General features: G+C 36.0%; 1 protein-coding gene across 4 annotated transcripts in view; it reads right to left on the bottom strand.

The window, feature by feature from the left end:
* The window catches only part of nbs (nibrin), a 285,502-nt gene that overhangs the window by 121,084 nt on the left and 140,097 nt on the right, over positions 1-24,321 (bottom strand). For all 4 annotated transcript variants that reach the window (XM_090397995.1, XM_090397996.1, XM_090397997.1 and 1 more), the window contains 2 exons: positions 18,627-18,727; positions 15,447-15,547 (listed from right to left, as the gene is read on the bottom strand). In XM_090397995.1, the coding sequence (XP_090254121.1) occupies positions 15,447-15,547; positions 18,627-18,727 (202 nt within the window). The remainder of the gene's footprint in view (positions 1-15,446; positions 15,548-18,626; positions 18,728-24,321) is intronic.

The following is a 24,321-nucleotide window of genomic DNA, read 5'->3' as shown; positions in this document are numbered from 1 at the left end:
CTCTTCTTTCATCCATAACGCCAAGTATTTCGTCTGTTATCCAATGTTTTCTTTTTTCTTTTTCAATAATTAATTTGATGCATTTGTAATAGACTCTTTAATCATATTCCATTGATTTTTAATATTATTCTAACTATTTACGTTTTCTGGTATGTTGTGATCAGGTGCCTATTGGTATCTTCTCTTTGCTTCCACATTCCACTGTATTTGCTTTCTGCACCACTGAACACAATACTGCATATTGGTGCAGGTAATGAGGGGCTTGCATATTTGCAGTCTTACATTGGAAACCCATGTTGTGAGCCAAGGTTCTGAACATTGTTGTGCAGATTCGTGTTCCAGTTGATGCCCAGAACTCCACATTCAACATATCGACAGACGAATTGTGGTTTTTACGTATTATCCTTCATAGCACCCTACCGTCATGTTCTGTGAGTGTGGTGGGTCATCCACTGTGGGTAGCACTTACAGTTGACTTCCTGAGCTTCTATCTCAATATGGTATTGCTGATTGTTGACTTGGGATGACCCGATCACAATGCCACTTTCAAATTCTGCCAATTACAGCCATTTCACCAGAACACAGTTGCACTGACTTAGGAGCATCATATTCCTCCGATTTATACTGGCTAGACACACGACTTATTAAGTGCCATGAGGCACCTTACAAGTGAGGTAGCAGCAGAACTGAATATTCATTTTGCAAAATCTATTTCCAATAAAACTCTCTGACATGAGTTTCATAAGTCCAATATTCATGGTAGAGCTGCAATTGCTAAACCTCTGATTACTGACTTCCATCTTGCCATGCTCACTTTTTCTCCCTCCAATCTATGTCACCAAAGTTGAATTTTCCATAATAATTGCTCAGCTTGCACTGATCGTGCTAATCTGCTGATGATATGTGGCATCAACATCTTGCTGTGGATCTCCTAGTCTATAGCATCAACCAAAATTATATTTTGTCCTATTGGCCTCTATCTCAAACCAGACAGTGTCAAATGAACCATCTCCCCCATTTTGTTGGTTGAATTAATTCAGCAATATTCCACCTCCTGTCTTATTTCTTCTGTCCTCCCTAAAATATGATACAATTTACTTTCTATCCCTGTAATTGTCATTTTCTGTCAACCAGGTCTCACTGATGCCTATAATTTTTGGCCAAGTTGAGCTGACCAATGCCAAAAACTCCTCTCTCTTATTCCTGATACTCCTGGCATTTGTCTGCATGCATTTCAACACCCTCTTGAACCTATAATTACCCCTGTGTAATGTCATTACACAGGGGGTAATTATGTCATTCGAACCTGGAGCCTGTGAAATTGCATTCAGCATTGCATAGTCATTTCTGTACACAAACTCATTTATTCCACCAGAGATGCTTGATTGCATCCTCCTCCTCACCTAATATTTCTACTTTGCCTGGTTTTGCACTTCCAAATTCTCACCAAACAACACTTTCTCCAAACATCTAATCAAGTCAGATATGTTTAAATCTTGGTATAGCTCATTTGTCATACAACCTGAGAAAAGAAGCATTAAAAGTTTGTGTGACAAATGAGATATACCAAGACAGCATAGTCACAAACTCTACTTCCTTACTCTTCATTTTTGCTTCTTACAACTCTTTAATATCCTCCCTCATTGCATATTTCTCCCCTTTTAAATCATTTGTTCCTGCCAAAACAATCATCTCTTTCATTCTTTTTTCTGCAAAGCAGCAGCTTCACTCATCTTTTAATCTGGGAAACATACTTTTGTCACTTTTCATTAAGTATACCTCTTATCATTAAATTGCCATACAATACCTTCTTCTTTTTTCCAGTTTCTCACACTTTCATTCTTTCCCCATTCACTTTTTCTTTCATTTCCCACTTGCTATACCATACGACAATCATTTCTTCAGTTGTTCCACCTCCTGTTTTGTTCTGTGAAAAATGCCATATAAACAAAACGTGCTGTTTCACTTCTTACTAGCACTTTATCACCCATGTTACTTTCAAGTTCCAAAAAGAAGAAGATACGCCTGAAAGATACAGAAACGAAATTTTTTATTTTGTTTCTGTATCTTTTCTTGACCAATATATAATCTATTTGAATCCCCAGGCACTTTCCAGGCATATATTCTTCTTTTTGGAACTTGAAATAGTATTTGCTATAACTAACTGTTTTTGTGTACAAAATATCATGCAATATCTGACTTAAAATGGTGAATTTGAAAAACTTCAAGATTCATGGTACAGATTTAATAGCAAAAAAAAAAAAAAAAAAAAACCAGCACAGAAATAAATTAAATAGCAGGTTTGATGCTTCAAATTTTTACCTGTCACACAGATGTAATCAGAAATACAATAATAAATAATTTAATTTCATTCCTATGCTGTGATTCACTGTCATTAAATCTACAACATGAGCAGTTTAGCACTTAAGTCTGCATATAGTTACATAGTATATTTATTCTTATTAATTTAATAAACACTGCTTGGAAAGAAGTCAATGGACACCATAGTGTGACTCGTTTACAATTTTTCATGGCGTACATGAAAAATTGTAAATAAGGAAAATGGTAGCTAAGGCTTCTTCGTTCATCGAGTTTAGCATGAAGGATTTTGTATGAAGTAATCTATGTATTCTTTGCCAAGAGTGAATGGGTTATGGTATGAAAATGAGAGTAGAGGGAAAGAGAGTTCATTGTAAATGTTTCTTGTGTGAGTTCAAGAAATGTGAATGTGGGGAGCAAGATAATGAAGTGACAAATATTAATGATGTAAGGAAAGATAGAGACTTGACAAATGTGGAAGTAGTGAATGAATGACAGCATGAAAGAAGTGGCTGAAAGTAACATGGGTGATAAAGTGCTAGTAAGAAGTGAAACAGCACGTTTCGTTTATATGGCATTTTTCACAGAACAAAACAGGAGGTGGAACAACTGAAGAAATGATTGTCGTGTGGTATAGCAAGTAGGAAATGAAAGAAAAAGTGAATGGGGAAAGAATGAAAGTGTGAGAAACCAGAAAAAAAAAGAAGATATTGTATGTCAATTTAATGATAAGAGGTATACTTAATGAAAAGTGACAAAAGTATGTTTCCCAGATTCAAAGATGAGTGAAGCTGCTGCTTTGCAGAAAAAAGAATGAAAGAGATGATTGTTTTTTCAGGAACAAATGATCTAAAAGGGGAGAAACATGCGATGAGGGAGGATATTAAAGAGTTGTAAGAAGCAAAAATGAAGAGTAAGGAAGTAGAGTTTGTGACTATGCTGTCTTGGTATAACTCATTTGTCACACAAACTTTTAATGCTTCTTTTCTCAGGTTGTATGACAAATGAGCTATACCAAGATTTAAACATATCTGACTTGATTAGATGTTTGGAGAAAGTGTTGTTTGGTGAGAATTTGGAAGTGCAAAACCAGGCAAAGTAGAAATATTAGGTGAGGAGGAGGATGCAATCAAGCATCTCTGGTGGAATAAATGAGTTTGTGTACAGAAATGACTATGCAATGCTGAATGCAATTTCACAGGCTCCAGGTTCAAATGGCATAATTAACCCCTGTGTAATGACATTACACAGGGGTAATTATGGGTTCAAGGGGATGTTGAAATGCATGCAGACAAATGCCAGGAGTATCAGGAATAAGAGAGAGGAGTTTTTGGCATTGGTCAGCTCAACTTGGCCAAAAATTATAGGCATCAGTGAGACCTGGTTGACAGAAAATGACAATTACAGGGATAGAAAGTAAATTGTATCATATTTTAGGGAGGACAGAAGAAATAAGACAGGAGGTGGAATATTGCTGAATTAATTCAACCAACAAAATGGGGGAGATGGTTCATTTGACACTGTCTGGTTTGAGATAGAGGCCAATAGGACAAAATATAATTTTGGTTGATGCTATAGACTAGGAGATCCACAGCAAGATGTTGATGCCACATATCATCAGCAGATTAGCACGATCAGTGCAAGCTGAGCAATTATTATGGAAAATTCAACTTTGGTGACATAGATTGGAGGGAGAAAAAGTGAGCATGGCAAGATGGAAGTCAGTAATCAGAGGTTTAGCAATTGCAGCTCTACCATGAATATTGGACTTATGAAACTCATGTCAGAGAGTTTTATTGGAAATAGATTTTGCAAAATGAATATTCAGTTCTGCTGCTACAGGTGCCTCATGTCACATAATGAGTCATGTGTGTCTAGCCAGTATAAACTGGAGGAATATGATGCTCCTAAGTCAGTGCAACTGTGTTCTGGTGAAATGGCTGTAATTGACAGAGTTTGAAAGAGGCATTGTGATAGGATGCCATGTTGTCATCAAATTGTTGACAAATTGAGTCATCCCAGGTCAACAATCAGCAATACCATACTGAGATAGAAGCTGAGGAAGTCAACTGTAAGTGCTACCCACAGTGGATGACACACCACACTCACAGAACATGACAGTAGGGTGCTATGAAGGATAATATGTAAAAACCACAATTCGTCTGTCGATATGTTCAATGTGGAGTTCTGGGCATCAACTGGAACATGAATCTGCACAAAAACATTCAGAACCTAGGCTCACAACATGGGGTTTCCATGGTAAGACTGCAAATATGCAAGCCCCTCATTACCTGAACCAATATGCAGTATTGTGTTCAGTGCTGCAAAAAGCAAATACATTGGAATATGGAAGCTTGGAGAGCTGTGTTATGAAGCGACAAATCGTACTACTTCCACTGTCTCTTACCAGAGTGAGTAACCTCAACTATGAAATTTGGAGGTTTTCCTGGTTGCCGTTGGACCTCTCGTTTGTGGTGCCATGAACACTGAACTCTGAGAAGTATCTGAACACTCTAGACAATGCAATACTTCATACTTTGTGGGATATCTATTCAAGAAACACCAAGAAAGAGACAGTGCACCACGTCACAAAAGCTGCCGCTGCTAACTGAGCGATTTGTGGGTTTCACCACACTTGACTAGTCTCCAGAGAGTCCTGCTCTCGGTCCTATTGAACATCCTTGGGATGAACTGTAGCATTAGGTGAGGTCAAGGGACATATGCCCCACAACAGTGCAGGACGTCGTTACATGCCTACAGGAAGAATGGTCCAAAATTCCTATTGATCACTATCACATGCTTGCAGAAAGTATGCCCCTTAGGATTGCTGCAGTCATTGCAGTAAAAGGAGGTCCTACGTCTTATTAATGTAAGCACCATGGCTGTTTGTTGACTTCTTTCCAGGCAGTGTATATGGGAATAGTGGTGTTTTGCTCTTATTTGTTCAGGGAGGGGAAAGCATAGGAGGTAATACAGTATTTTATCTATTTGTAGGAGCTGTAGCCATTTGCCAAAAAAGTGTGGTGAAGATATTTGAGTTTTGCTGCAAGACTATCACTAGAACAAATAGCCCTAGCTCTATGAGTTAGTGTTCTGAAGACTTCATACTGTTGGGCAATATGACGATGTGACCGTTTATGTAGATATATTCCAGTGTGTGTGTGTGTGTGTGTGTGTGTATGTATTTGTGTGTTGGCTTTCTATAAACAGAAAAAGATAACGAACCATCTGAAAGGGGAGTGAGCGAGTGATATGTCAAGAAAGACAGTTAACTGATTATTTTTCTAATATGAAGTGAATGTTGAGGTGTTGGCTAGGGTTGCCAGATTTTGGTAAACCAAATACAGGACATGAGTGACCCATGTCCCTTATTTTGGTGAGTTGGTTTTACAAAATAAAAAATAAATCTGGTATTTGGTTTTACAAAATAAGTATCAATACTTTTGGAACTAGAACTCGATATGCTCCCATATGCAATACTAAATGTCCGTCTACAGATTTTGCATTAAACTTCATCGTTATATTTTCCTTCTGTAATAATTTTGAATAATCTTCGTTAAAAACACACTTTCATTTTGGCATTGTTAAGGGCTTAAGGAAAGAAACAAAATTTAATTTACCTTTGTACAATTAATAAAGAAAATTAATTTACCTTTAATTATATATTTTATGTATTAACCAAATATCGCACATTCAAAAAAGAAGAGATATTATTTTTTAATAATTATTGAAATAACATTCACGTACTGTATCGATTCTGCACTGCACAATGTCCAAATAACAACTGTTTGAAAACAAGCAAATGCAATATATCTGTACAGAATTATAAATAAAATGCTTATACTAAATAAAAAGCAACCAATGAAAGGGACCTTCGCTGCTATGCCACCGCTGTAAACTGTAAACAACACAATTAATTTCCTCAAATTGTCAGTTTTTATGGCTTACAAATCAATTTAAGTTGGATTATTTGAAAAATATATCAAAAAAAAAAAAAAAATTCAGCTAATGCCTCTTTGTTTCTGCACAGGGAGTAGGCAAGACCATTTTAGCCCTATCTAACTTTTGAAGGTTGAGTGGCAATCACTAATTAATTGGCACACAGTGAAGAAGGCAGCTTGCAAGTGCTGCCATCTCGTGGTCTCTAACTCTAACACAATGTTTTTTATGCCTGAAAACAGTGTGGGTTCGACGGACGATTTTCTTGAGTTTACAGGACGAAAAACCCAAGTCCTGTAAACTCAAGAAAATTTTTTTTTCCTTGAGAAAAAACCCACTTGCACATGCCAGAGATCGACTAACTCAGGAACCAATTGAGAAAAGGCTCAGAAAATGTTCCTCTAGTCGGTGACTAGATTTGAACCAGTCTTTCGTCATGCAGTCAAGCGCCGCAGAGTGCAAAAACCACTTCTACTGAGCTACACAGGCTCTCAAAAAAAAATATTGAAAATTATAATTGCTCAACATAATATTTATAATTTTATGTCTTCATTAAAATATGGGCCATTAGGATGTCCCTTCAAGTACAATATGGGACAGCCGCTTATATACGGGACATCTTGCAAGCCTAAGTGTTGGCTGACATGAAAAACATATCAACATAGCACAGCCATATACAGTCATACTAAAGGTTTGAAAGTAGCTGTGGTAAGTGTTTTGTTCTTAAAATGCCCACTTAAAAGCAGACTAAGGGAAAGAAAGAGTGGGGGAGGGGAACCCATCACAGTACCATTAATTTGTTTGTAGTTTTCCTTTTCAGGTAAAGAAATCTGCTTACTGAGTAAATTTGAATAATTCACAGATATCAAAGTGGGGAGTCAGACTTTATTAAATCAAGACCATCAGTTAGTAGTAATTAGTAAATAAGGATGTGTAACTATCATCATCAAATTCCTGCCATGTACCCTCAAGGGGTGTACAGGATATGATAGTACTACATGAAAAAAATTACATCATTACTAACTTCCTATCTACAATTTTCCTCCAAATTAGTCTGTTACTTGTAAAGACTCCAACATTATCAGATCTTATATTTCTATCGTCTAAGGCACTTTGTACTGTATCAATCCACCTATATCTTGGTCTTCCTCTGGGTCGTTTTGCTGCCAACCTGGCAGAGAACACTTGCTTTGCTAATCTTATCTCGCCCATTCTGTTTAAGTGACCATACCACCTGAGATTAGCTCTGCTAACGCATTCCTGGATGCTGACAATGTCAAGCTCTTTCCTAATATCCTCGTTTTTAATATGATATTGCCATTGATGCCATCTGTTCGTGCCTCTAATCTTTCTCAGGACTCTCATATCTGCGGTCTCTAGTCTTTGGTCAAGTGTTTTACTTCTGACCCAGCTCTCAGATCCATAAGTTAAAACTGGTTTGAACACTGTCTTGTATACAGCTAATTTAGTGTTCCGACTAATTTCTCTCTTATTCCATATGAATTTATTCAATTGACTTCCCACCATACCAGCTTTGCTGATTCTGTTGTCTATTTCTATATTTAATTTACCATCTTCAGTAAAAATTGTGCCTAAGTAGCTGAAATGTTTTACTTGTTCCACAGGTTCTCCATTCACAACACAGTTGACATTTTCAATGATTCAGCCTATTTTAATTGTCTTTGTCTTTTTATTGCTGACCTTCATACCATATCTATTACAACAACAATTCAATTTAGTCAGAGAATCTTGCAGACTTGTAGCATATTTATTTAGAAGTATAACATCATCCGCATGAAGCAAAGAGCTGACATTAACATATCCAATTTTGATATCATGTTTAATACCACTTTCCTTCATAATGTGATCCATATAGATAATGTACATCCTTGTCTCACACCAGATTTAACATTAAATCATCTTCCTGTACTTCCTTCAATTCTAACTGCTGATTTACAACTCAAATAAAGACTAAGTATTGCTTGATATAATGCCCCATTGATACCATATAACTGCAGCGTATTGAATAGCTTCTCTCTTGGCACCTTGTCATATGCCTTTTCCAAATCGACAAAACTTAAATACAGATCTTTGTTATATTCCCATGCTTTCTCGACTATTTGTCGTAAAGTGAAGATCTGATCCTGACAGCCTCTATTTGGCCTGAATCCAGCTTGTTCTTCACCAAGCTTTTCTTCCACAATTCTTCTCAACCGTTTCTCAAGTATACTTGCATAGATCTTGCCAGGAACACTCAGTAGGGAAATACCTCTGTAATTCTCACATGCAGTTTTATTTCCCTTTTTATATATGGGTACTATGAGAGCTCTACTCCAATCATCGGGAATTCGTCCCTCTGTCCAGGCTTTCTGAACTATGCAGTGCAGCCACTGTAACACTCTTATACCACCATACTTCAGCACTTCTGGTCGAATATCATCTATTCCTGCTGCCTTTCCACATTTCAAGCCTTTGATGGCTTTTTCTACTTCCAGTATGGATATGTATTCCTGACTGCATGCCTGGTCAGTGTTTTTTAAAACTATGCTGTCATCACTGTTTGTTTCATTTAGCAGTTTTTCAAAGTAATTACTCCATACTTCAAGGATATCTTTTTCTCCTGTTTTCATGTCACCTTTATCATCTCTAATTCCTTTTACAGCACTCTTTCCTCCATTCCTAAGCTTCTTCAACAACCTCCAGAATATTTTGCCACCTTCTTGATATTTATTTTCTATGTTCTTGCCAAAGTCCTCCCATGACTTTTGTTTAGCTAGTTTTACATAGTGTTTAGCATGCTTGCATTTGTCTCTATATTCTAAGAGCACAAGCTGACTTATTTGACAGGAACTTTTGATATGCTTTCTTCTTTTCCTTCACTGCCTCTTTAACTTCCTGTGTCCACCAGGGAGTTCTGATTTTTTTATCCTTGCAGACAACCTCACCACATGCCTCTCTGGCAGAATCAATCAATGTTTTCTTCAGAGTTTGCCAATGAATCTCCAAGGTTTGATTCCTGTTCTCAAACTCTTTCATTTTTTCTTCAATAATCTTTGTGTATTTTAGTCTACAGTTCACATCTGAGAGCTGCTCAACTTTTATTCGCTTTAAAACTTTCTTACATGTTATTCTTTTGAATATGAAATTCAATTTTATCCTGCTCAAGACTAAATAGTGATCACTTCCAATTTCAAATCCTCTGTACACTCTGGTGTCCTGCACCAGAGGAAAAACATCACTATCAACAATAACATAGTCAATGAGACTTTTCTTATTCCTAGCCTCTTCTCTCCATGTGAATTTGTGCACATTTTTATGTTGGAACATGGTGTTAGTAATAACCAGTCCATGTCCTGAGCAGACATCCAACAGATAATTGCCAATTTTTTTTTGGTTGCTCTTTTCTCCAAATTTTCCCAAAATATTTTTGTATGTCTCACAATCATTTCCTACTCTGCTATTTAGATCCCCAACAAGGACCAACTTTTCCTTTTTCATTGTGTCAGTTGCTTTTTCTAAAGCCTCAAAAAATTCCTCAACCTTAGTAGAACCTTCTGTATCAAAGTGGGGAGTCAGACTTTATTAAATCAAGACCATCAGTTAGTAGTAATTAGTAAATAAGGATGTGTAACTATTATGTCTAAATTTTTAAGGAAGTTATTCTTTAGTAGTGATCCGAAATGGACAGAATTTTTTGTAGTTAAGGCAAATATTGGGCAAGTTTATAAGTGGGATCATCTATACTATTAACTGCAGGGTATAGTAGAGTATTAGATTTATGAATTTTAGGTGTCCCCATAAAGAAAGGGATGGTTTAAGATGAACAGAATTTAACTTGTTAATATTTCTTTGGGTCAAGAAGTAACTTGTGAGTAATTTATAAATTTTTTTTCTTCTGAGATGTAGTGAAGTCTCAATCTATAATTTAGTAAGTAGAACTGCCATCCAGAAGATTCTTTATTTTTTTTTGTTGCAACACCCTTGATTCATAATGATAATAGCATTATCCTTATTGCCTTTTTATAATCATAATATGTTTATTCTTATATAACTTTTTTAAAGGAGCTATTTCTTTCTGTGGTATACTGCTTTTAGTTGGTTTAGATTTGGTTAGGATACTTGCTATATCTGAGTAAACATTATTAGCTACTGAAGGCAGCAGACTGTAGATACCACATTCTACATTCAACATAATTTCTAGTTCTGGAACTTGCTTTGGTGCAACAGGGAAGTTATGACCTTGAATGAGAGCATTAGCAGCTTGTTCTGTAAGCTGCCTGTGGTGATATAACTATACAATCTCGATGAAGCATCCTCCATCATCTAATCTCATCTTCCTTTTCCCTCTTTTACCTTGCGGTGTCGAGGGTTTATTAATCACTGGACCTCAAACCGTTCACAGGATCAGCCCTACGCTCCAGTGTATCCTATGTCCGTAGTGTTGAGTTCTCAAGGCCTCCATCATATTTGCTATCATTATTATTACATTCTTATTGAATCAAAAGCCTCATTATGTGGGAAACTATCATTACATCTGTACAATTTGCATCAATTTCATTCAATATCAGCATCTTTCTCTGGAAATGCATTTCACTCATCCACCATTGCAAAAAATTTAATCTTTACTCCTTTACTCATAACACCTTTATGTGAAACTTGCAGAGATGGTCCCTTTCTCTCATCACACTTCCCTCTATCTATAAGCTATTTTCACACTTGATGTCACTGACTTATGGTGAATTTGAATGAGACTTTTGGTCATTTGGATTTTCAGCATACTATTAAGCGGTAAATGATTTTCATCTAAAGTAAGTACAATGTTTTTTTCCCTAAATTGGAGTTCCCAGATTATCATATCCTTAGCCATTCACAATCTTTCAGACAGAATCGTTATTTAAAAAAAAAAATCATCTTCCTCTTCTTCAGCACTACAGCCCCATGTAGCACCTTGGCCTCCCATTTTTGGGTTTCATAACTCACTACGAGGTGGGGTCGTTACCCCCACGCTCAACCATGTGTAATTGTCTGTGAAGCATTGTGTTCTTAAGGCTGGTTTGCCTGCTTTGTGAGAGGAAAAACCCCAGATAAACTGGGGAGAAAAACCCTGTGGTCCATGCCCAAGACCAGCTAACTTGGCTTTGTGTGAGAAAGATCCTAAGCTCCTCACGTCAGTGACGAGAATCGAACGCAGGACACTCCTTTCCCAGGCATATGGTTGTGGAGTGTGTAACCACTCGGCTAACTGCGCAGGCGTTAAAAAAAATAATAAATATAAATTGTGAGATATTAAAATGGAGGATATTATAGATCCAGCCATAAAAAACAGTTCTGAAATTTCTCAGGGAGAGTTTGAGATACAATTTTTGACATCAGAGTTGCCTTGGTTTACTTAAAAGACACAAGCTCTGTCTAGAAGTCCATATGTTTGTCCATCATTAGTACTTCAATTATGTTTCGCTGGCATTACAGTTCTTTTTAACTGATCTTTCTCATCACAGACTAGGTAGAAACATACAGAGCAAAAACCTCTGTTCAATACCACAGCTAAATGTTAACTATACTGTTAATTGTTCTGGCATGATGGAATGATTGGACTTGTGGTCTTTTGTCAGATTTGCAACAAAATTGCTGGATTAAGGAATGTTATTGAGCACTTGGCCTACCAATTGTGGGCTATTGACTACTAGTAAGTATTTTGTTTTTTAAAAACACTACTTGTTCGGTATGCTATTTTTTTGAACATTTGTCCTAAGATATTTGCTTTAGTCTATTGCTAGTGGTAGATCGTACTGGACTTGAGATATTATTGAGTCTTTGGCTTACCCATTTTGGGCTTTTGGCAGTTGGTTTAAAAAGGTTACTTACTCAGTATGGTTTTTGGAACATTTGTGTTTTGCAGCATCTTTCTCATTATAGTCTATTGGTTGGTGGATTAATGGATTAGGGTGGATGGCAGCATTTGCAAAGAATTTTGCAGCCCTTTCACATAGGAAAGTTTTATCTCAGGGATATCAGCTTCTTGGTGAAGCTGTATGTTTCTTATGATCAATACATAGCAATCCTATGTGAGAAAGTTAAATTTGTCATAAGTGAACACTCAGTAGGTGCATAATTAATTACACTAGTAATTTGGCATAAGTAAGATATTAAAATGGAGGATATGTATCCAACCATATTTTATAGCCAGATAAAATATTTCTGGATCACATATCCATCTGTTTCCCAAATCCATTCTCCATACACTGTTCTCCCTGACCTCCCTAGCTCCCCCAATTTCCCTGAGCAATTTACACATCCCTGTTCTCACATTGTCATCTCTCACTCTGATCTCACTCCCATTCACAATCGCTTCAGTCTCACCTGGTCTCCTCTCCACTCATTTACATCACCTTTTACTTCTGCTGATACCTTGTTCACACTCATTACACTTCCAGTCTTTCCAGTTTATCCACATCAAATCCATTTAAATGTAATCCATCTCTTTTATGCAGTTCCATTTACCCCTCAAATGCAATTCCACACATCAACACTACACCCCTTTTTCCTCAGGAAGCTCTGCTCTGCTAACATACTATTCATGATTTTTGCTTGCTGTCTCAACTCATCATCATCATACCTGTGCAACACACTAACTACTCTTCCTATGACACTGTTCTCTTTCACCCTCCTCAATAATTTGCTGACATCCACCTCATATTCTCCCTATGTCCAACCAAATAATTCATTTCTGACACCACCATTAACTCACTCACATGTTTATTTCTCATATCTAGAGAATCACTCACCCTGTTCATCCTACATTCAGAAAAACAGATCTTGTGCACACTCTTATCCACCACATCTTTCATTCTTTTATAGCAGAATCTCTGTACAGTGCTATTCTTGAATCATTTACCACTTCTTTTTCTCCGTTATCTTCCGTTTTATTCTTTCACACATTTCTATTCATATCTACTAAACAATGAATCTTATTTTGTGTACATCACATCTCATTTCTTGTCTTAATAATTTCATTCCTCAATTCGTGCATCCCACCATTCAGGCTTTCTTCCATTCTGTTCCCACAATCACATTCTCTGCACTCATCTTCTCTTACTCATCCTTCTACATGACACCATTCTCAATCTTACACCTGTCACTGTTTTCAACTCTCATCTAATATTCTTTACTATTCTTGATTTTCATTTAAATTGCCATAGTTCATTAATATATTACACTTTCTGTAGACCTTCACCTTTCTTGCTTCTCTTGTTCAATATCTAAATAGACACATCTGCCACATTCACCCATGCATAGGGTGTTCGGGATAAATTTGACAGTTTCGTAAGGAAAAAGAAAATCTTCTTTGTATCTATTAAATTTAATGAATTGACAAAAAAACATTACAGGCAGAGTTAATTACAATACTATCAACAAGATTTACTCAAAATAACCACCATTAGCATCGATCACAGCTTCAATTCTGCTTCGGAACCTCGAACAAGCTGATGCTACAGTCTCCCTGGGAAGGGCCGCAAAAACTGTTTTAATTTTATCCATTAACTGGGCTTTTGTATTACTGGAAGTGCGATTGGTGTCTTTTTCAACTGCGCCCCATACAAAATAATCCATGGGGTTAAGGTCTGGGGAGTTTGGAGGCCAAACATTTGGACTGGTGAAGTCGTAGAAATTTTCAGACAACCATTTTTGACTTTTCCCAGAGGTGTGGCAAGGGGCCGAATCCTGCTGCCATACATACGGCCTACCATTGGCTACCCTTGTTATCCAGGGCTTGACTACAGTTAGCAACTCCACGAACAAAGCCCGAATTCCAATGCCAGGGTTCTTCAACACCTGTTCCTGCAGATTTGCGAGGAATTCTGCTGTACGAACGCAATCAGATCGTCTGCTAGGGATCTTTCTTCTTGCTACATCCTCGTAGTCACCATTGCAAGTCTCTAGTTCATGCCTGATTGTTTTTACTGTATTCAGGGAGCATTGGGCAGCAGTCGTAATATCCTTATTTTGATGGCGGGCACGAATCATCATGATACAAGTTATTCTCTTCCATGATTCAGGTGGGTTCCAGCTATCCATCCTTTCTGACATCTTGTATATGAATGAAGAAGGGTCCAAACTTTTAAATGAAGAGAAGTGTGTGTTAATACATGTAACTTACGGAAAAATATAATTAATTATAAATATGTCAAATTTATCCCGAACACCCTGTATATATAACATTCCTAATAAACTATCTTAGAAAAATCCACACCACTCACCATACTCCATTTTTACTCCACATATTTACACCACTTAAAATACTTCTATAAAATATATCTGGATCCATAATATCCTCCATTTTAACATCTTATTTATGCCAAATTAAAGACTTTCAGCACACATACATACATTCTAAATATAAATTATAATAATCCTTTTCTTCACTGTTACAGGATAATAGCATTAATTATGAAAAAATCATGGAGACTACTTTATTTACACAATAACTAAGTTAAACAAATTCCTTGATATTTCAATTTTCATATTAAAGTCATCACATGGAGTACTACATATACACATAAGATATATTACATGTGGCAAGAATGTATTACTGCATATATCAATATACTATGGGATGGAATTCATTAAGTTTATTACTTACAGTACTGTTATTTGTAGGTGGCTGAAGAACATTTTTATTCAGAGCAAATCTGATCAGCCAGTTTCAGTTTTGAATAACACTGAACTAGGTAATGATGGCTTAGAGTTCTATTCTTGCCTGGGTATCGTACCTATGCTTCAGATCTTTAAATCACAACTATCTCCAAGTCGAGGACTTTAGACACCAAATAGAATAATCTCAGCATACACAGTTTGATGAAAGTAATTATTAATATCTTATTCTGGTTTACTGCCTTATGAACTCATACTTTTAACCATGAACCAGCAAAGTCAACATATATATATATATATATATATATACACACACACACACACAGATAGATATAGATATATGCATGGTTACATATCATGTGCACTCCAAATGATGATCTTATAGCAGTTAAAACATGGAATAATTAGTTTTCTTTATCTTGAATTAAAGTCAGTGCTGCAATATGGTAAGTGTTCATAATTCTGTCATGATAAAACTATAAAAAGGTTATGGAAAGTATAATCTTTAAAAATAAAAACAGTATAAAAAATCTCACCAAATCCTTCTGTATATGAGCACTGAGGTGAATCCTTTTCTACTTTTATATATTTATCTAATGTACACTGCATCTCATCATCATCAGAATTATGTCTTTTCCTACAAAAAAGCTCTTTCTATATATTTCAGTCTGCTATAATAATATCATTTTAATGCAAGTAACTACAATTCTAATAAGGGCAACATCTGTTCTTCATTATTATATTAAACATAACTGAAATATAATTAAATGATGATCAGTGATGGACTGAAATCTGCATTGTTGCTAGAGTGAGGGGGGGGGGATTATAAACTCAGGCCTTGCCCTTAGGGGGATGCAACAGAGGAGTGATGTGCCAGCTGCATTAATTCATTTCATTGTAACCTCTAATTAGGGGTTTATAATGAATTCTTCTTCAACCCATCTGTCCCTTAGGGCAGATGAGTTGAAGGAGAATATTTGTGTTATTCACTTTTGTGCCCTCTTTAAATTTTCTTCACCCCCCCCTCCCTTTCAAATCATTAACTTTGTAGGTCAGCTGATAATGCTAATGCTCCTTGGATGGAAAGATCTGGGTTTGAATCCTGTCTAGGATACAAAGAACCTTTACAGGGGCTTTTCAAATGAAGATGCATCTGCCAGTCTCATACAGGAGTAGCATGTTTTTTTGTTTTTTTTTCATTCTACAGAACACAAATTAGAAGAACTGACCTCATAGCCTTAGTTGCTTTGGATGTAATTCAAAACAACCAACCAACTCATTCCATCCAATACAGCAGTCAGGATTTGGTCTGATTAGGGCTTCATAGAATAACAATCACATCCCTTCTGCTCATCAATATCCTTCAGAATACTGCAACAATCCTCTAAGTTACCTTCACACATTTACAATGTCCCCTGAATTTCATATTTCTCCATTATTCCAATACTTCTTGCCTTCTCCACTTCCCCAGGAAAATTCCACCAATAGAATATGAAGCCACCTATCTGTGGATCCCAAATTCAAACCATTATACTTCGTTATGTTAAACTCTTATCCCATTCCTTCACTCACCTTTCCAACTCATTCAAATCCTCCTGAAGAGCTTCATATTTTAGCATAACTACTAATATAGTCAACTAACCATAGAGAATTCAGAAGAGCCACAGGATGAGTTTGTTATAACGTATTTTCTTTAATACAGCATTGTGCTTATGGGACTTCAGCTTGGACTTTAAGAATTGTTGTAGAAAAAACATCCTAAATATCTCCTTGCAGTCCAGTGATAATTCATTGATAAAGGCTGAACAGTAATGGTCCTTGTGGATATTAAACCATCTAGAACCCACTAGTAACTTCCTTCATCCTAATAATACTTCCCATGCATAATTCTTTCATATCCATCAGACAACCAACTGATAATCCAATTCTACCAGCATGATATTTAAACTTATATGAGGTAATCTAAATATCAATGTGTCATGTAGCATCCTGCCAAATCCAGAAAAATTACAGTATACACCTTTTCATTATCAACTGTCCTCGTTACCTTAGTACACTAAACAACTGGATTACTAAAACAAGAGAACCAATTAAATCCATGCTGATCATAATACAATCCTCATTTGTCTAATTCTGTATATAAGCAGTTATTAATTTCTCGATATCAGAAATCACAAAAGAAGTACAAATTGGACTTTAGTTTGATTACTCCATTTTACCACCACTCTTATACAATGGAAGTATCTTACCTTCTTTAGGCCTCTTCAGGCACAAGATGTTCACCACTTAACAAATTTTTTATAATCTATGAGGCTGTCGTATCAAAATGTTAAAAATGCTTCACCCACAAAATACCATGTATAAGACTACAAGGGGTATTCTGAAAGTAATACTTACACACTCAAATAACTTGGATTATGAGGGTCTTGAAACATGTCAAGTCTTGTTTGTTGTTTTATCTCTTTGCTATACAGTTTTTCAGTATATAGTGATGTACAATTAAAAACGCATTTCATGCTTTAAAGTTTATTTTTCACTTGGTTAGAGTATAATAAAATTAGTTTAATCCTTTATCCAAGTGTGAGCAAACAAAGTTTGCACCTGAAGTATCTTCAGGACTAGGGTAAGGTGATACAACACCAGGGCAACTCGTTGCAAAGGTGGAGAAAGCTACCAACACTCCTATCTCAGTATCTCCTATAATGCAAAACACATCTCCTTGCGGATATGTCTAATGTTATGCATTAAGGGAAGGGCCACTACCCAGACTAGTTTCGACCTTTATTGAGGTCTCTTCAGTGGGAGCCGACCTTTGCAACGAGTTGCCCTGGTGTTGTATCACCTTACCCTAGTCCTGAAGATACTTCAGGCGCAAACTTTGTTTGCTCACAGCATTTCACAGCATTTGGCAACTCCTATAGGTAGAGATGACCTGCTAATGCTTCTGACTGGTAGTTCCACTAGGGCCTGGCTCCCACTGAAGAGACCTCAATAAAGGTCGAAACTAGTCTGGGTAGTGGCCCTTCCCTTAATGCATAACATTAGACATATCCGCAAGGAGATGTGTTTTGCATTATAGGAGATACTGAGATAGGAGTGTTGGTAGCTTTCTCCACCTTTGCAACGAGTTGCCCTGGTGTTATATCACCTTACCCTAGTCCTGAAGATACTTCAGGCGCAAACTTTGTTTGCTCACAGCATTTCATGCTATTGCATATGTAAGAGATGAGGCCTTTGCAAGTTTACTGAACCATGTAAAACATACGTGTTTAAATGTTTCATTGCTTTTCTTTCTGGAAAAACAGCATATAAAAGACTAATAAACTATATTTATTACATCATCTACTTCTGTCAATGCAATAAATATAATTTATTAGTCTTTTATGTATATCAGCAAAAAATAGAAATGAAATATATAATAAGTTATTAAAATTATTTCGTAACATGAATTTGAAAAAAGGCATTTAAGATGTAATCAAGAACATTGTTAGATCAAAATTGGAATCGATACAAAATGAAATCAGCATGTCAACAACAACAACAAAATGTAGAAATCAATGTAGGCAGACTATTGTAATCAGGTACTTATAAAAAATGAAATTTCTATGCAAACATTCAATTACTTAGGTATATAGTGTATACTGAAAACTTTCAAAATGTGATATACAAATAGCATTTAGGGCAAAAAAAAAAAAAAATTGAAGCTTAATTATTACCTTTTAAATTTCATCTGACTTGATTTAATTTCTACTGGTTTGCTAAGATGTATGGATAAATTTGTCTTTCTGAGAGATGGCACCTCCTTTGTTGCAGAATTCTGTTTCAGTTAAAACAAAATTAATTTCTTTAAATTATTTAAATATACACAAATTTAAAAATTAACTGCATATAAAGAAGCTATTAATGAATTAAATTTATACATAATTTCTATATCTTGCTATGTTTTACTGCTCACATTTAACCACCAAGACCATCCTCAACTTTACATTAACTGAAAGCTTTTATAAAGTTCGTCACTGAGCTTAAAGCCCCGGTTTCCAGTGCGTAAACACCATAAAAACTCATACATACCCTACCTTTAAAACTCACACTACATAGAGCCTAGGAGTGTAGAGACAGAACCAAAATATTTAAGGCTTCAGGAAACTTCCAAAAGCTTGCATAGGCCCTAAAATGGCACTTACCAGTCATAGCAATAATTATTATAATTATTATTTATCACATTATTTTATATTCGAAATGATATCTGACATTAAGAGGAAAGAAAAATGCCGCTGGAGAAATAAAATTTGGTGACGCAATTTATGCATATACAAGATTATAAAAATGATGAAACCAAATTATTTAATGAAAGAAATACACACATGCACAGGAGGCCACTCAATAAAGCTCTCTAGTTAAAAGACATGATCTGCAAAATGCTCTAGGATGCAAAGAATATTTATAAGACTTTTCAACTGAAAGGAAGTTAGAGTTAAAACTTCTGTGGCTTATCGTATCTGGGTTTTGTTAATTACCGGCAAAAACACATAAAAAAAGTAAAGCACTTTAATAAATTATTTCAAGTTTGCACAATGTTTAATGACCCAACTTGGACTATCCTCACCTTCTCGTGGTGCACCCTGTTGGGTATCTACTTGGATACTAAACGAACGAGGATGGGCTGGCAATTTGGGATTTAGCTGACCAAATTGTATTCTTATTCGTTAAACCAAAATAAAAAATGATGGTACAACATGACAAAATTTCATGCCGGCTGGGGCATCGCCCGGTTAAACAAGGCCACTGTTGTTTTTGCCAGGGAACCAGGGCGAACAGCGAAAAGTCAGCTACTGGAACAAATCTGAAAACAAACCCCAACTCAATATCACCAGAGATAAAGATCGGTACTATCAACATAAGAAGCCTGAATGGCAAAGAAATGGAGTTAGCTGAGGAATTTAGATAAGTACCAGATCAACATAATAAAGGTGACTGAAATAAAAAGACAAAAACTGGTGAGATGTTTCTGAACAATAAATACAAAATGTTATATTCTGGCAATGACAATCAAGGAAAAGAAAGAGTAGACCATAGTATTCAACACAAAATACGAGGCTAATCTGCTTGAATGGCAGTCAGTCTCAAGTAGAGTAATGTGGGCAAATATAAGAATGGAGAACTGGAAAATGAGACTTATTTGTGGCTATGGTCCCACAGAAGGTTCTACTAAGGTAGAAGTGGAGGAATTTTTTGAGGCTTTAGAAAAAGCAACTGACACAATGAAAAAGGAAAAGTTGGTCCTTGTTAGGGATCTAAATAGCAGAGTAGGAAATGAATGTGAGACATACAAAAATATTTTGAGAAAATTTGGAGAAAAGAGCAAAGCTAATAATAATGACAAATATCTGTTGGATTTCTGCTCAGGACATGGACTGGTTATTACTAATACCATGTTCCAACATAAAAATGTGCACAAATTCACATGGAGAGAAGAGGCAACGAATAAGAAAAGTCTCACTGACTATGTTATTGTTGATAGTGATGTTTTTTCCCTAGTGCAGGACACCAGGATTTCAAATTGGAAGTGATCACTGTTTAGTCTTGAGCAGGATAAAACTGAATTTCATATTGAAAAGAATAACATGTAAGAAAGTTTTAAAGCGAATAAAAGTTCAGCAGCGCTCAGATGTGAACTGTAGACTAAAATACACAAAGATTATTGAAGAAAAATGAAAGAGTTTGAGAACAGGAATCAAACCTTGGAGATTCAGTGGCAAACTCTGAAGAAAACAATGATTGATTCTGCCAGAGAGGCATGTGGTGAGGTTGTCTGTAAGGATAAAAAAACAGAACTCCCTGGTGGACACAGAAAGTTAAAGAGGCAGTGAAGGAAAAAAAGAAAGCATACCAAAAGTTCCTGTCAAATAAGTCAGCTTGTGCTCTTAGAGAATATAGAGACAAATGCAAGCATGCTAAACACTGTGTAAAACTAGCTAAACAAAAGTCATGGGAGGACTTTGGCAAGAATATAGAAAATAAATATCAAGAAACTGTATAAAGAGGGTGTGAGTAGGGGAGTGAGAGGCAGGTTTTTTTCGTGCAGAGTTGTGAATGATTGGAATGCCTTGCCTGAGAGTGTGGTGTCTGCAAGGAGTTTGAATGTGTTTAAGACCCGATATGATGAAATGTGTGTGAGATAAAAGGACCTCCTAGATGAGTCTCTGACTCCATGAGGTCTTGTTTAATAATAATAATAATAAGAAGAAGAAGATGGCAAAATATTCTGGAGGTTGTTGAAGAAGCTTAAGAATGGAGGAAAGAGTGCTGTAAAAGGAATTAGAGATGATAAAGGCGACATGAAAATGGGAGAAAAAGATATTCTTGAAGTATGGAGTAATTACTTTGAAAGGCTGTTAAATGAAACAAGCAGTGATGATAGCCAGTGGTAAAAAACACTGACCAGGCATGCAGTCAGGAATACATATCCATACTTGAAGTAGAAAAAGCCACCAAAGGCTTGAAATGTGGAAAGGCAGCAGGAGTAGATGATATTAGACCAGAAATGCTAAGTATGGTGGTATAAGAGTCTTACAGTGGCTGCACTGCATAGTTCAGAAAGCCTGGACTGAGGGACGAATTCCCGATGATTGGAGTAGAGCTCTCATAGTACCCATATATAAAAAGGGAAATAAAACTGAATGTGAGAATTACAGAGGTATTTCCCTACTGAGTGTTCCTGGCAAAATCTATGCAAGTATACCTGAGAAACAGTTGAGAAGAATTGTGGAAGAAAAGCTTGGTGAAGAACAAGCTGGATCTTCAACTTTACGACAAATTGTCGAGAAAGCATGGGAATATAACAAAGATCTGTATTTAAGTTTTGTCGATTTGGAAAAGGCATATGACAAGGTGCCAATGGGGCATTATATCAAGCAATACTTAGTTTTTATTTGAGTTGTAAGTCAGCAGTTAGAATTGAAGGAAGTACAGGAAGATGGTTTAATGTTAAATCTGGTGTGAGACAAGGATGTACATTATCACCTCTGTTATTCATTATCTATATGGATCACATTATGAAGGAAAGTGGTATTAAACATGATATCAAAATTGGAGATGTTAAAGTCAGCTCTTTGCTTTATGTGGATGATGTTATACTTCTAAATAAATCCGCTACAAGTCTGCAAGATTCTCTGACTAAATTGAATAACTGTTGTAATAGATATGGTATGAAGGTCAGCAATAAAAAGACAAAGACAATGAAAATAGTCAGAATCACTGAAAATGTCAACTTTGTTGTGAATGGAGAACCTGTGAAACAAGTAAAACATTTTAGCTACTTAGTCACGATTTTTAGTGAAGATGGTAAATTAAATATAGAAATAGGCAACAGAACCAGCAAAGCTGGTATGGTGGGAAGTCATTTGAATAAATTCATATGGAATAAGAGAGAAATTAGTCGGAACACTAAATTAGCTGTATACAAGACAGTGTTCAAACCAGTTTTAACGTATGGATATGAGAGCTGGGTCAGAAGTAAAACACTTGACCAAAGACTAGAGACCGCAGATATGAGAGTCCTGAGAAAGATTAGAGGCGTGAACAGATGGCATCAATGGCAATATCATATTAAAAACAAGGATATTAGGAAAGAACTTGACATTGTCAGCATTCAGGAATGTGTTAGCAGAGCTAATCTCAGGTGGTATGGTCACTTAAACAGAATGGGTGAAGAAAGATTAGCAAAACAAGTGTTCTCTGCCAGCTTGGCAGCTAAACGACCCAGAGGAAATTCAAGATATAGGTGGATTGATACGATACAAAGTGCCTTAGACGATAGAAATATAAGATCTGATAATGTTGGAGTCTTGACAAGTAACAGACTGATTTGGAGGAAAATTGTAGATAGGATGTTAGTAATGATGTAATTTTTTTCATGTAGTACTATCATATCCTGTACACTCCTTGAGGGTACATGGCAGGAATTTGATGATGATGATGATGATAATAAGATCAATAATTTAATAAGAGATTTCTGTACTGGCCCAAAGAAAAAATTATTTCAAAACATCTGGATATTTCACATATATATGGTGCACCTAAAATTCAGAAGGTAGACTATCAGTCTCCTTCATAAGCGTCATAAGCATTTCTTGAACACTTTTTTAGTTCTAAACTATTCCTAATGTCCACATTTATTGTTATATTTTTCTGTGTTTTTGCCAATATTGTCCTTAAAACCTCCATTCCATTTCAATTTCCATTTTATTATGTCTCTTTTTGTTAGTATCCATGTCTTTGCTGCATAAGTCAAAATGGACAAAAAGGAACTTTGTTAATCAAAAAGCTTGCACTTTAGTGGGAGGACCTCACTTTCCCAAAGTAGACTACTTATACTATTTAAAAAAAAAAAAAGATTTGGCCCAGTGAAATCTTCTCATTATCTTCTGGTCAATACTTCATCAGTAGACAGTATACTTCCTACAGAAGTTTTCATTGCTCTTCATATCTTGCCAACTGAGTCTAAAACCATTACTGTTTACATTTTCACTATGATTTAAAAACCATGTTCTCACTTTTCCTGTCACGCTATTCCGTTTGTTCAGTTTCCTCTGTAGTTCTTCTTCTGAATGTATCCAAATCATAACTTCATCTGCAAATATGCTGTTTCTCTTTTCCAGTCATTAACCACAACTAGGATGCTATTCATACCACAATGAACAGCAATGGAGATAGGACATGTCATTGTCTCAGCCCTTTTTAAGTGTAAACTACTATGAATTACAAAATTTAGTCTTCACACAGCTCTTAGACCTAACATACATATTCTTTATCATGACCATTTCTTCTTTTTTCTATGACTATCTTTTCCAAACTTTCCTAGACTTTTCTTCATTAAACACCCAACCAAAGGGTTTTTTCCCAAATTCCAGTTTATTCCTTCACCTTTAGTTATTTTACACATAGAAAAGGTTGAACAAACAGCTATTGAGAGATATCATATCAAACCAAGATTATGGGTAAGATATGTAGACAACATTTACATCATTTGGCCAGTCTCTAAAGAAATCCACTGTAACTATACTGACTTCCTTAACAGTTTAAACCAAAATATCCAATTTACATCAGAAGCAGAAAAAGACAGATCTATTTCCTCTGTGTTCTTATCTCAGTTGAAGATCATAGCAATCTTCCTTTTCAAGTTCACAAAAAGAAGTTCAATACAAAACAGTAACTACATGCCAGTTCCCACATGTTGGAGGTTTAATGGAATATTGACAGCACTAAGAAAGGATTAAAAATTAATTTGCTTCCAATATTTCGTCTCAGTCATGGAAACATCTCACACATCTCACTGTACAGGCTCTTTGCACTACTGGAGGTGATGCTGCATGTTAGTTCATTTAATCTGGGGCTTGCATATTGCAGTCC

The sequence above is a fragment of the Typopeltis vanoorti genome, chromosome 9 (assembly GCF_054136105.1).
Source record: "Typopeltis vanoorti isolate ZY-2024b chromosome 9, IOZ_Tvanoo_1.0, whole genome shotgun sequence".
NCBI lineage: Eukaryota > Metazoa > Arthropoda > Arachnida > Uropygi > Thelyphonidae > Typopeltis > Typopeltis vanoorti.
The sequence above is the reverse complement of the archived record's forward strand: the minus strand, read 5'-3'. Positions and strand labels throughout refer to the sequence as shown.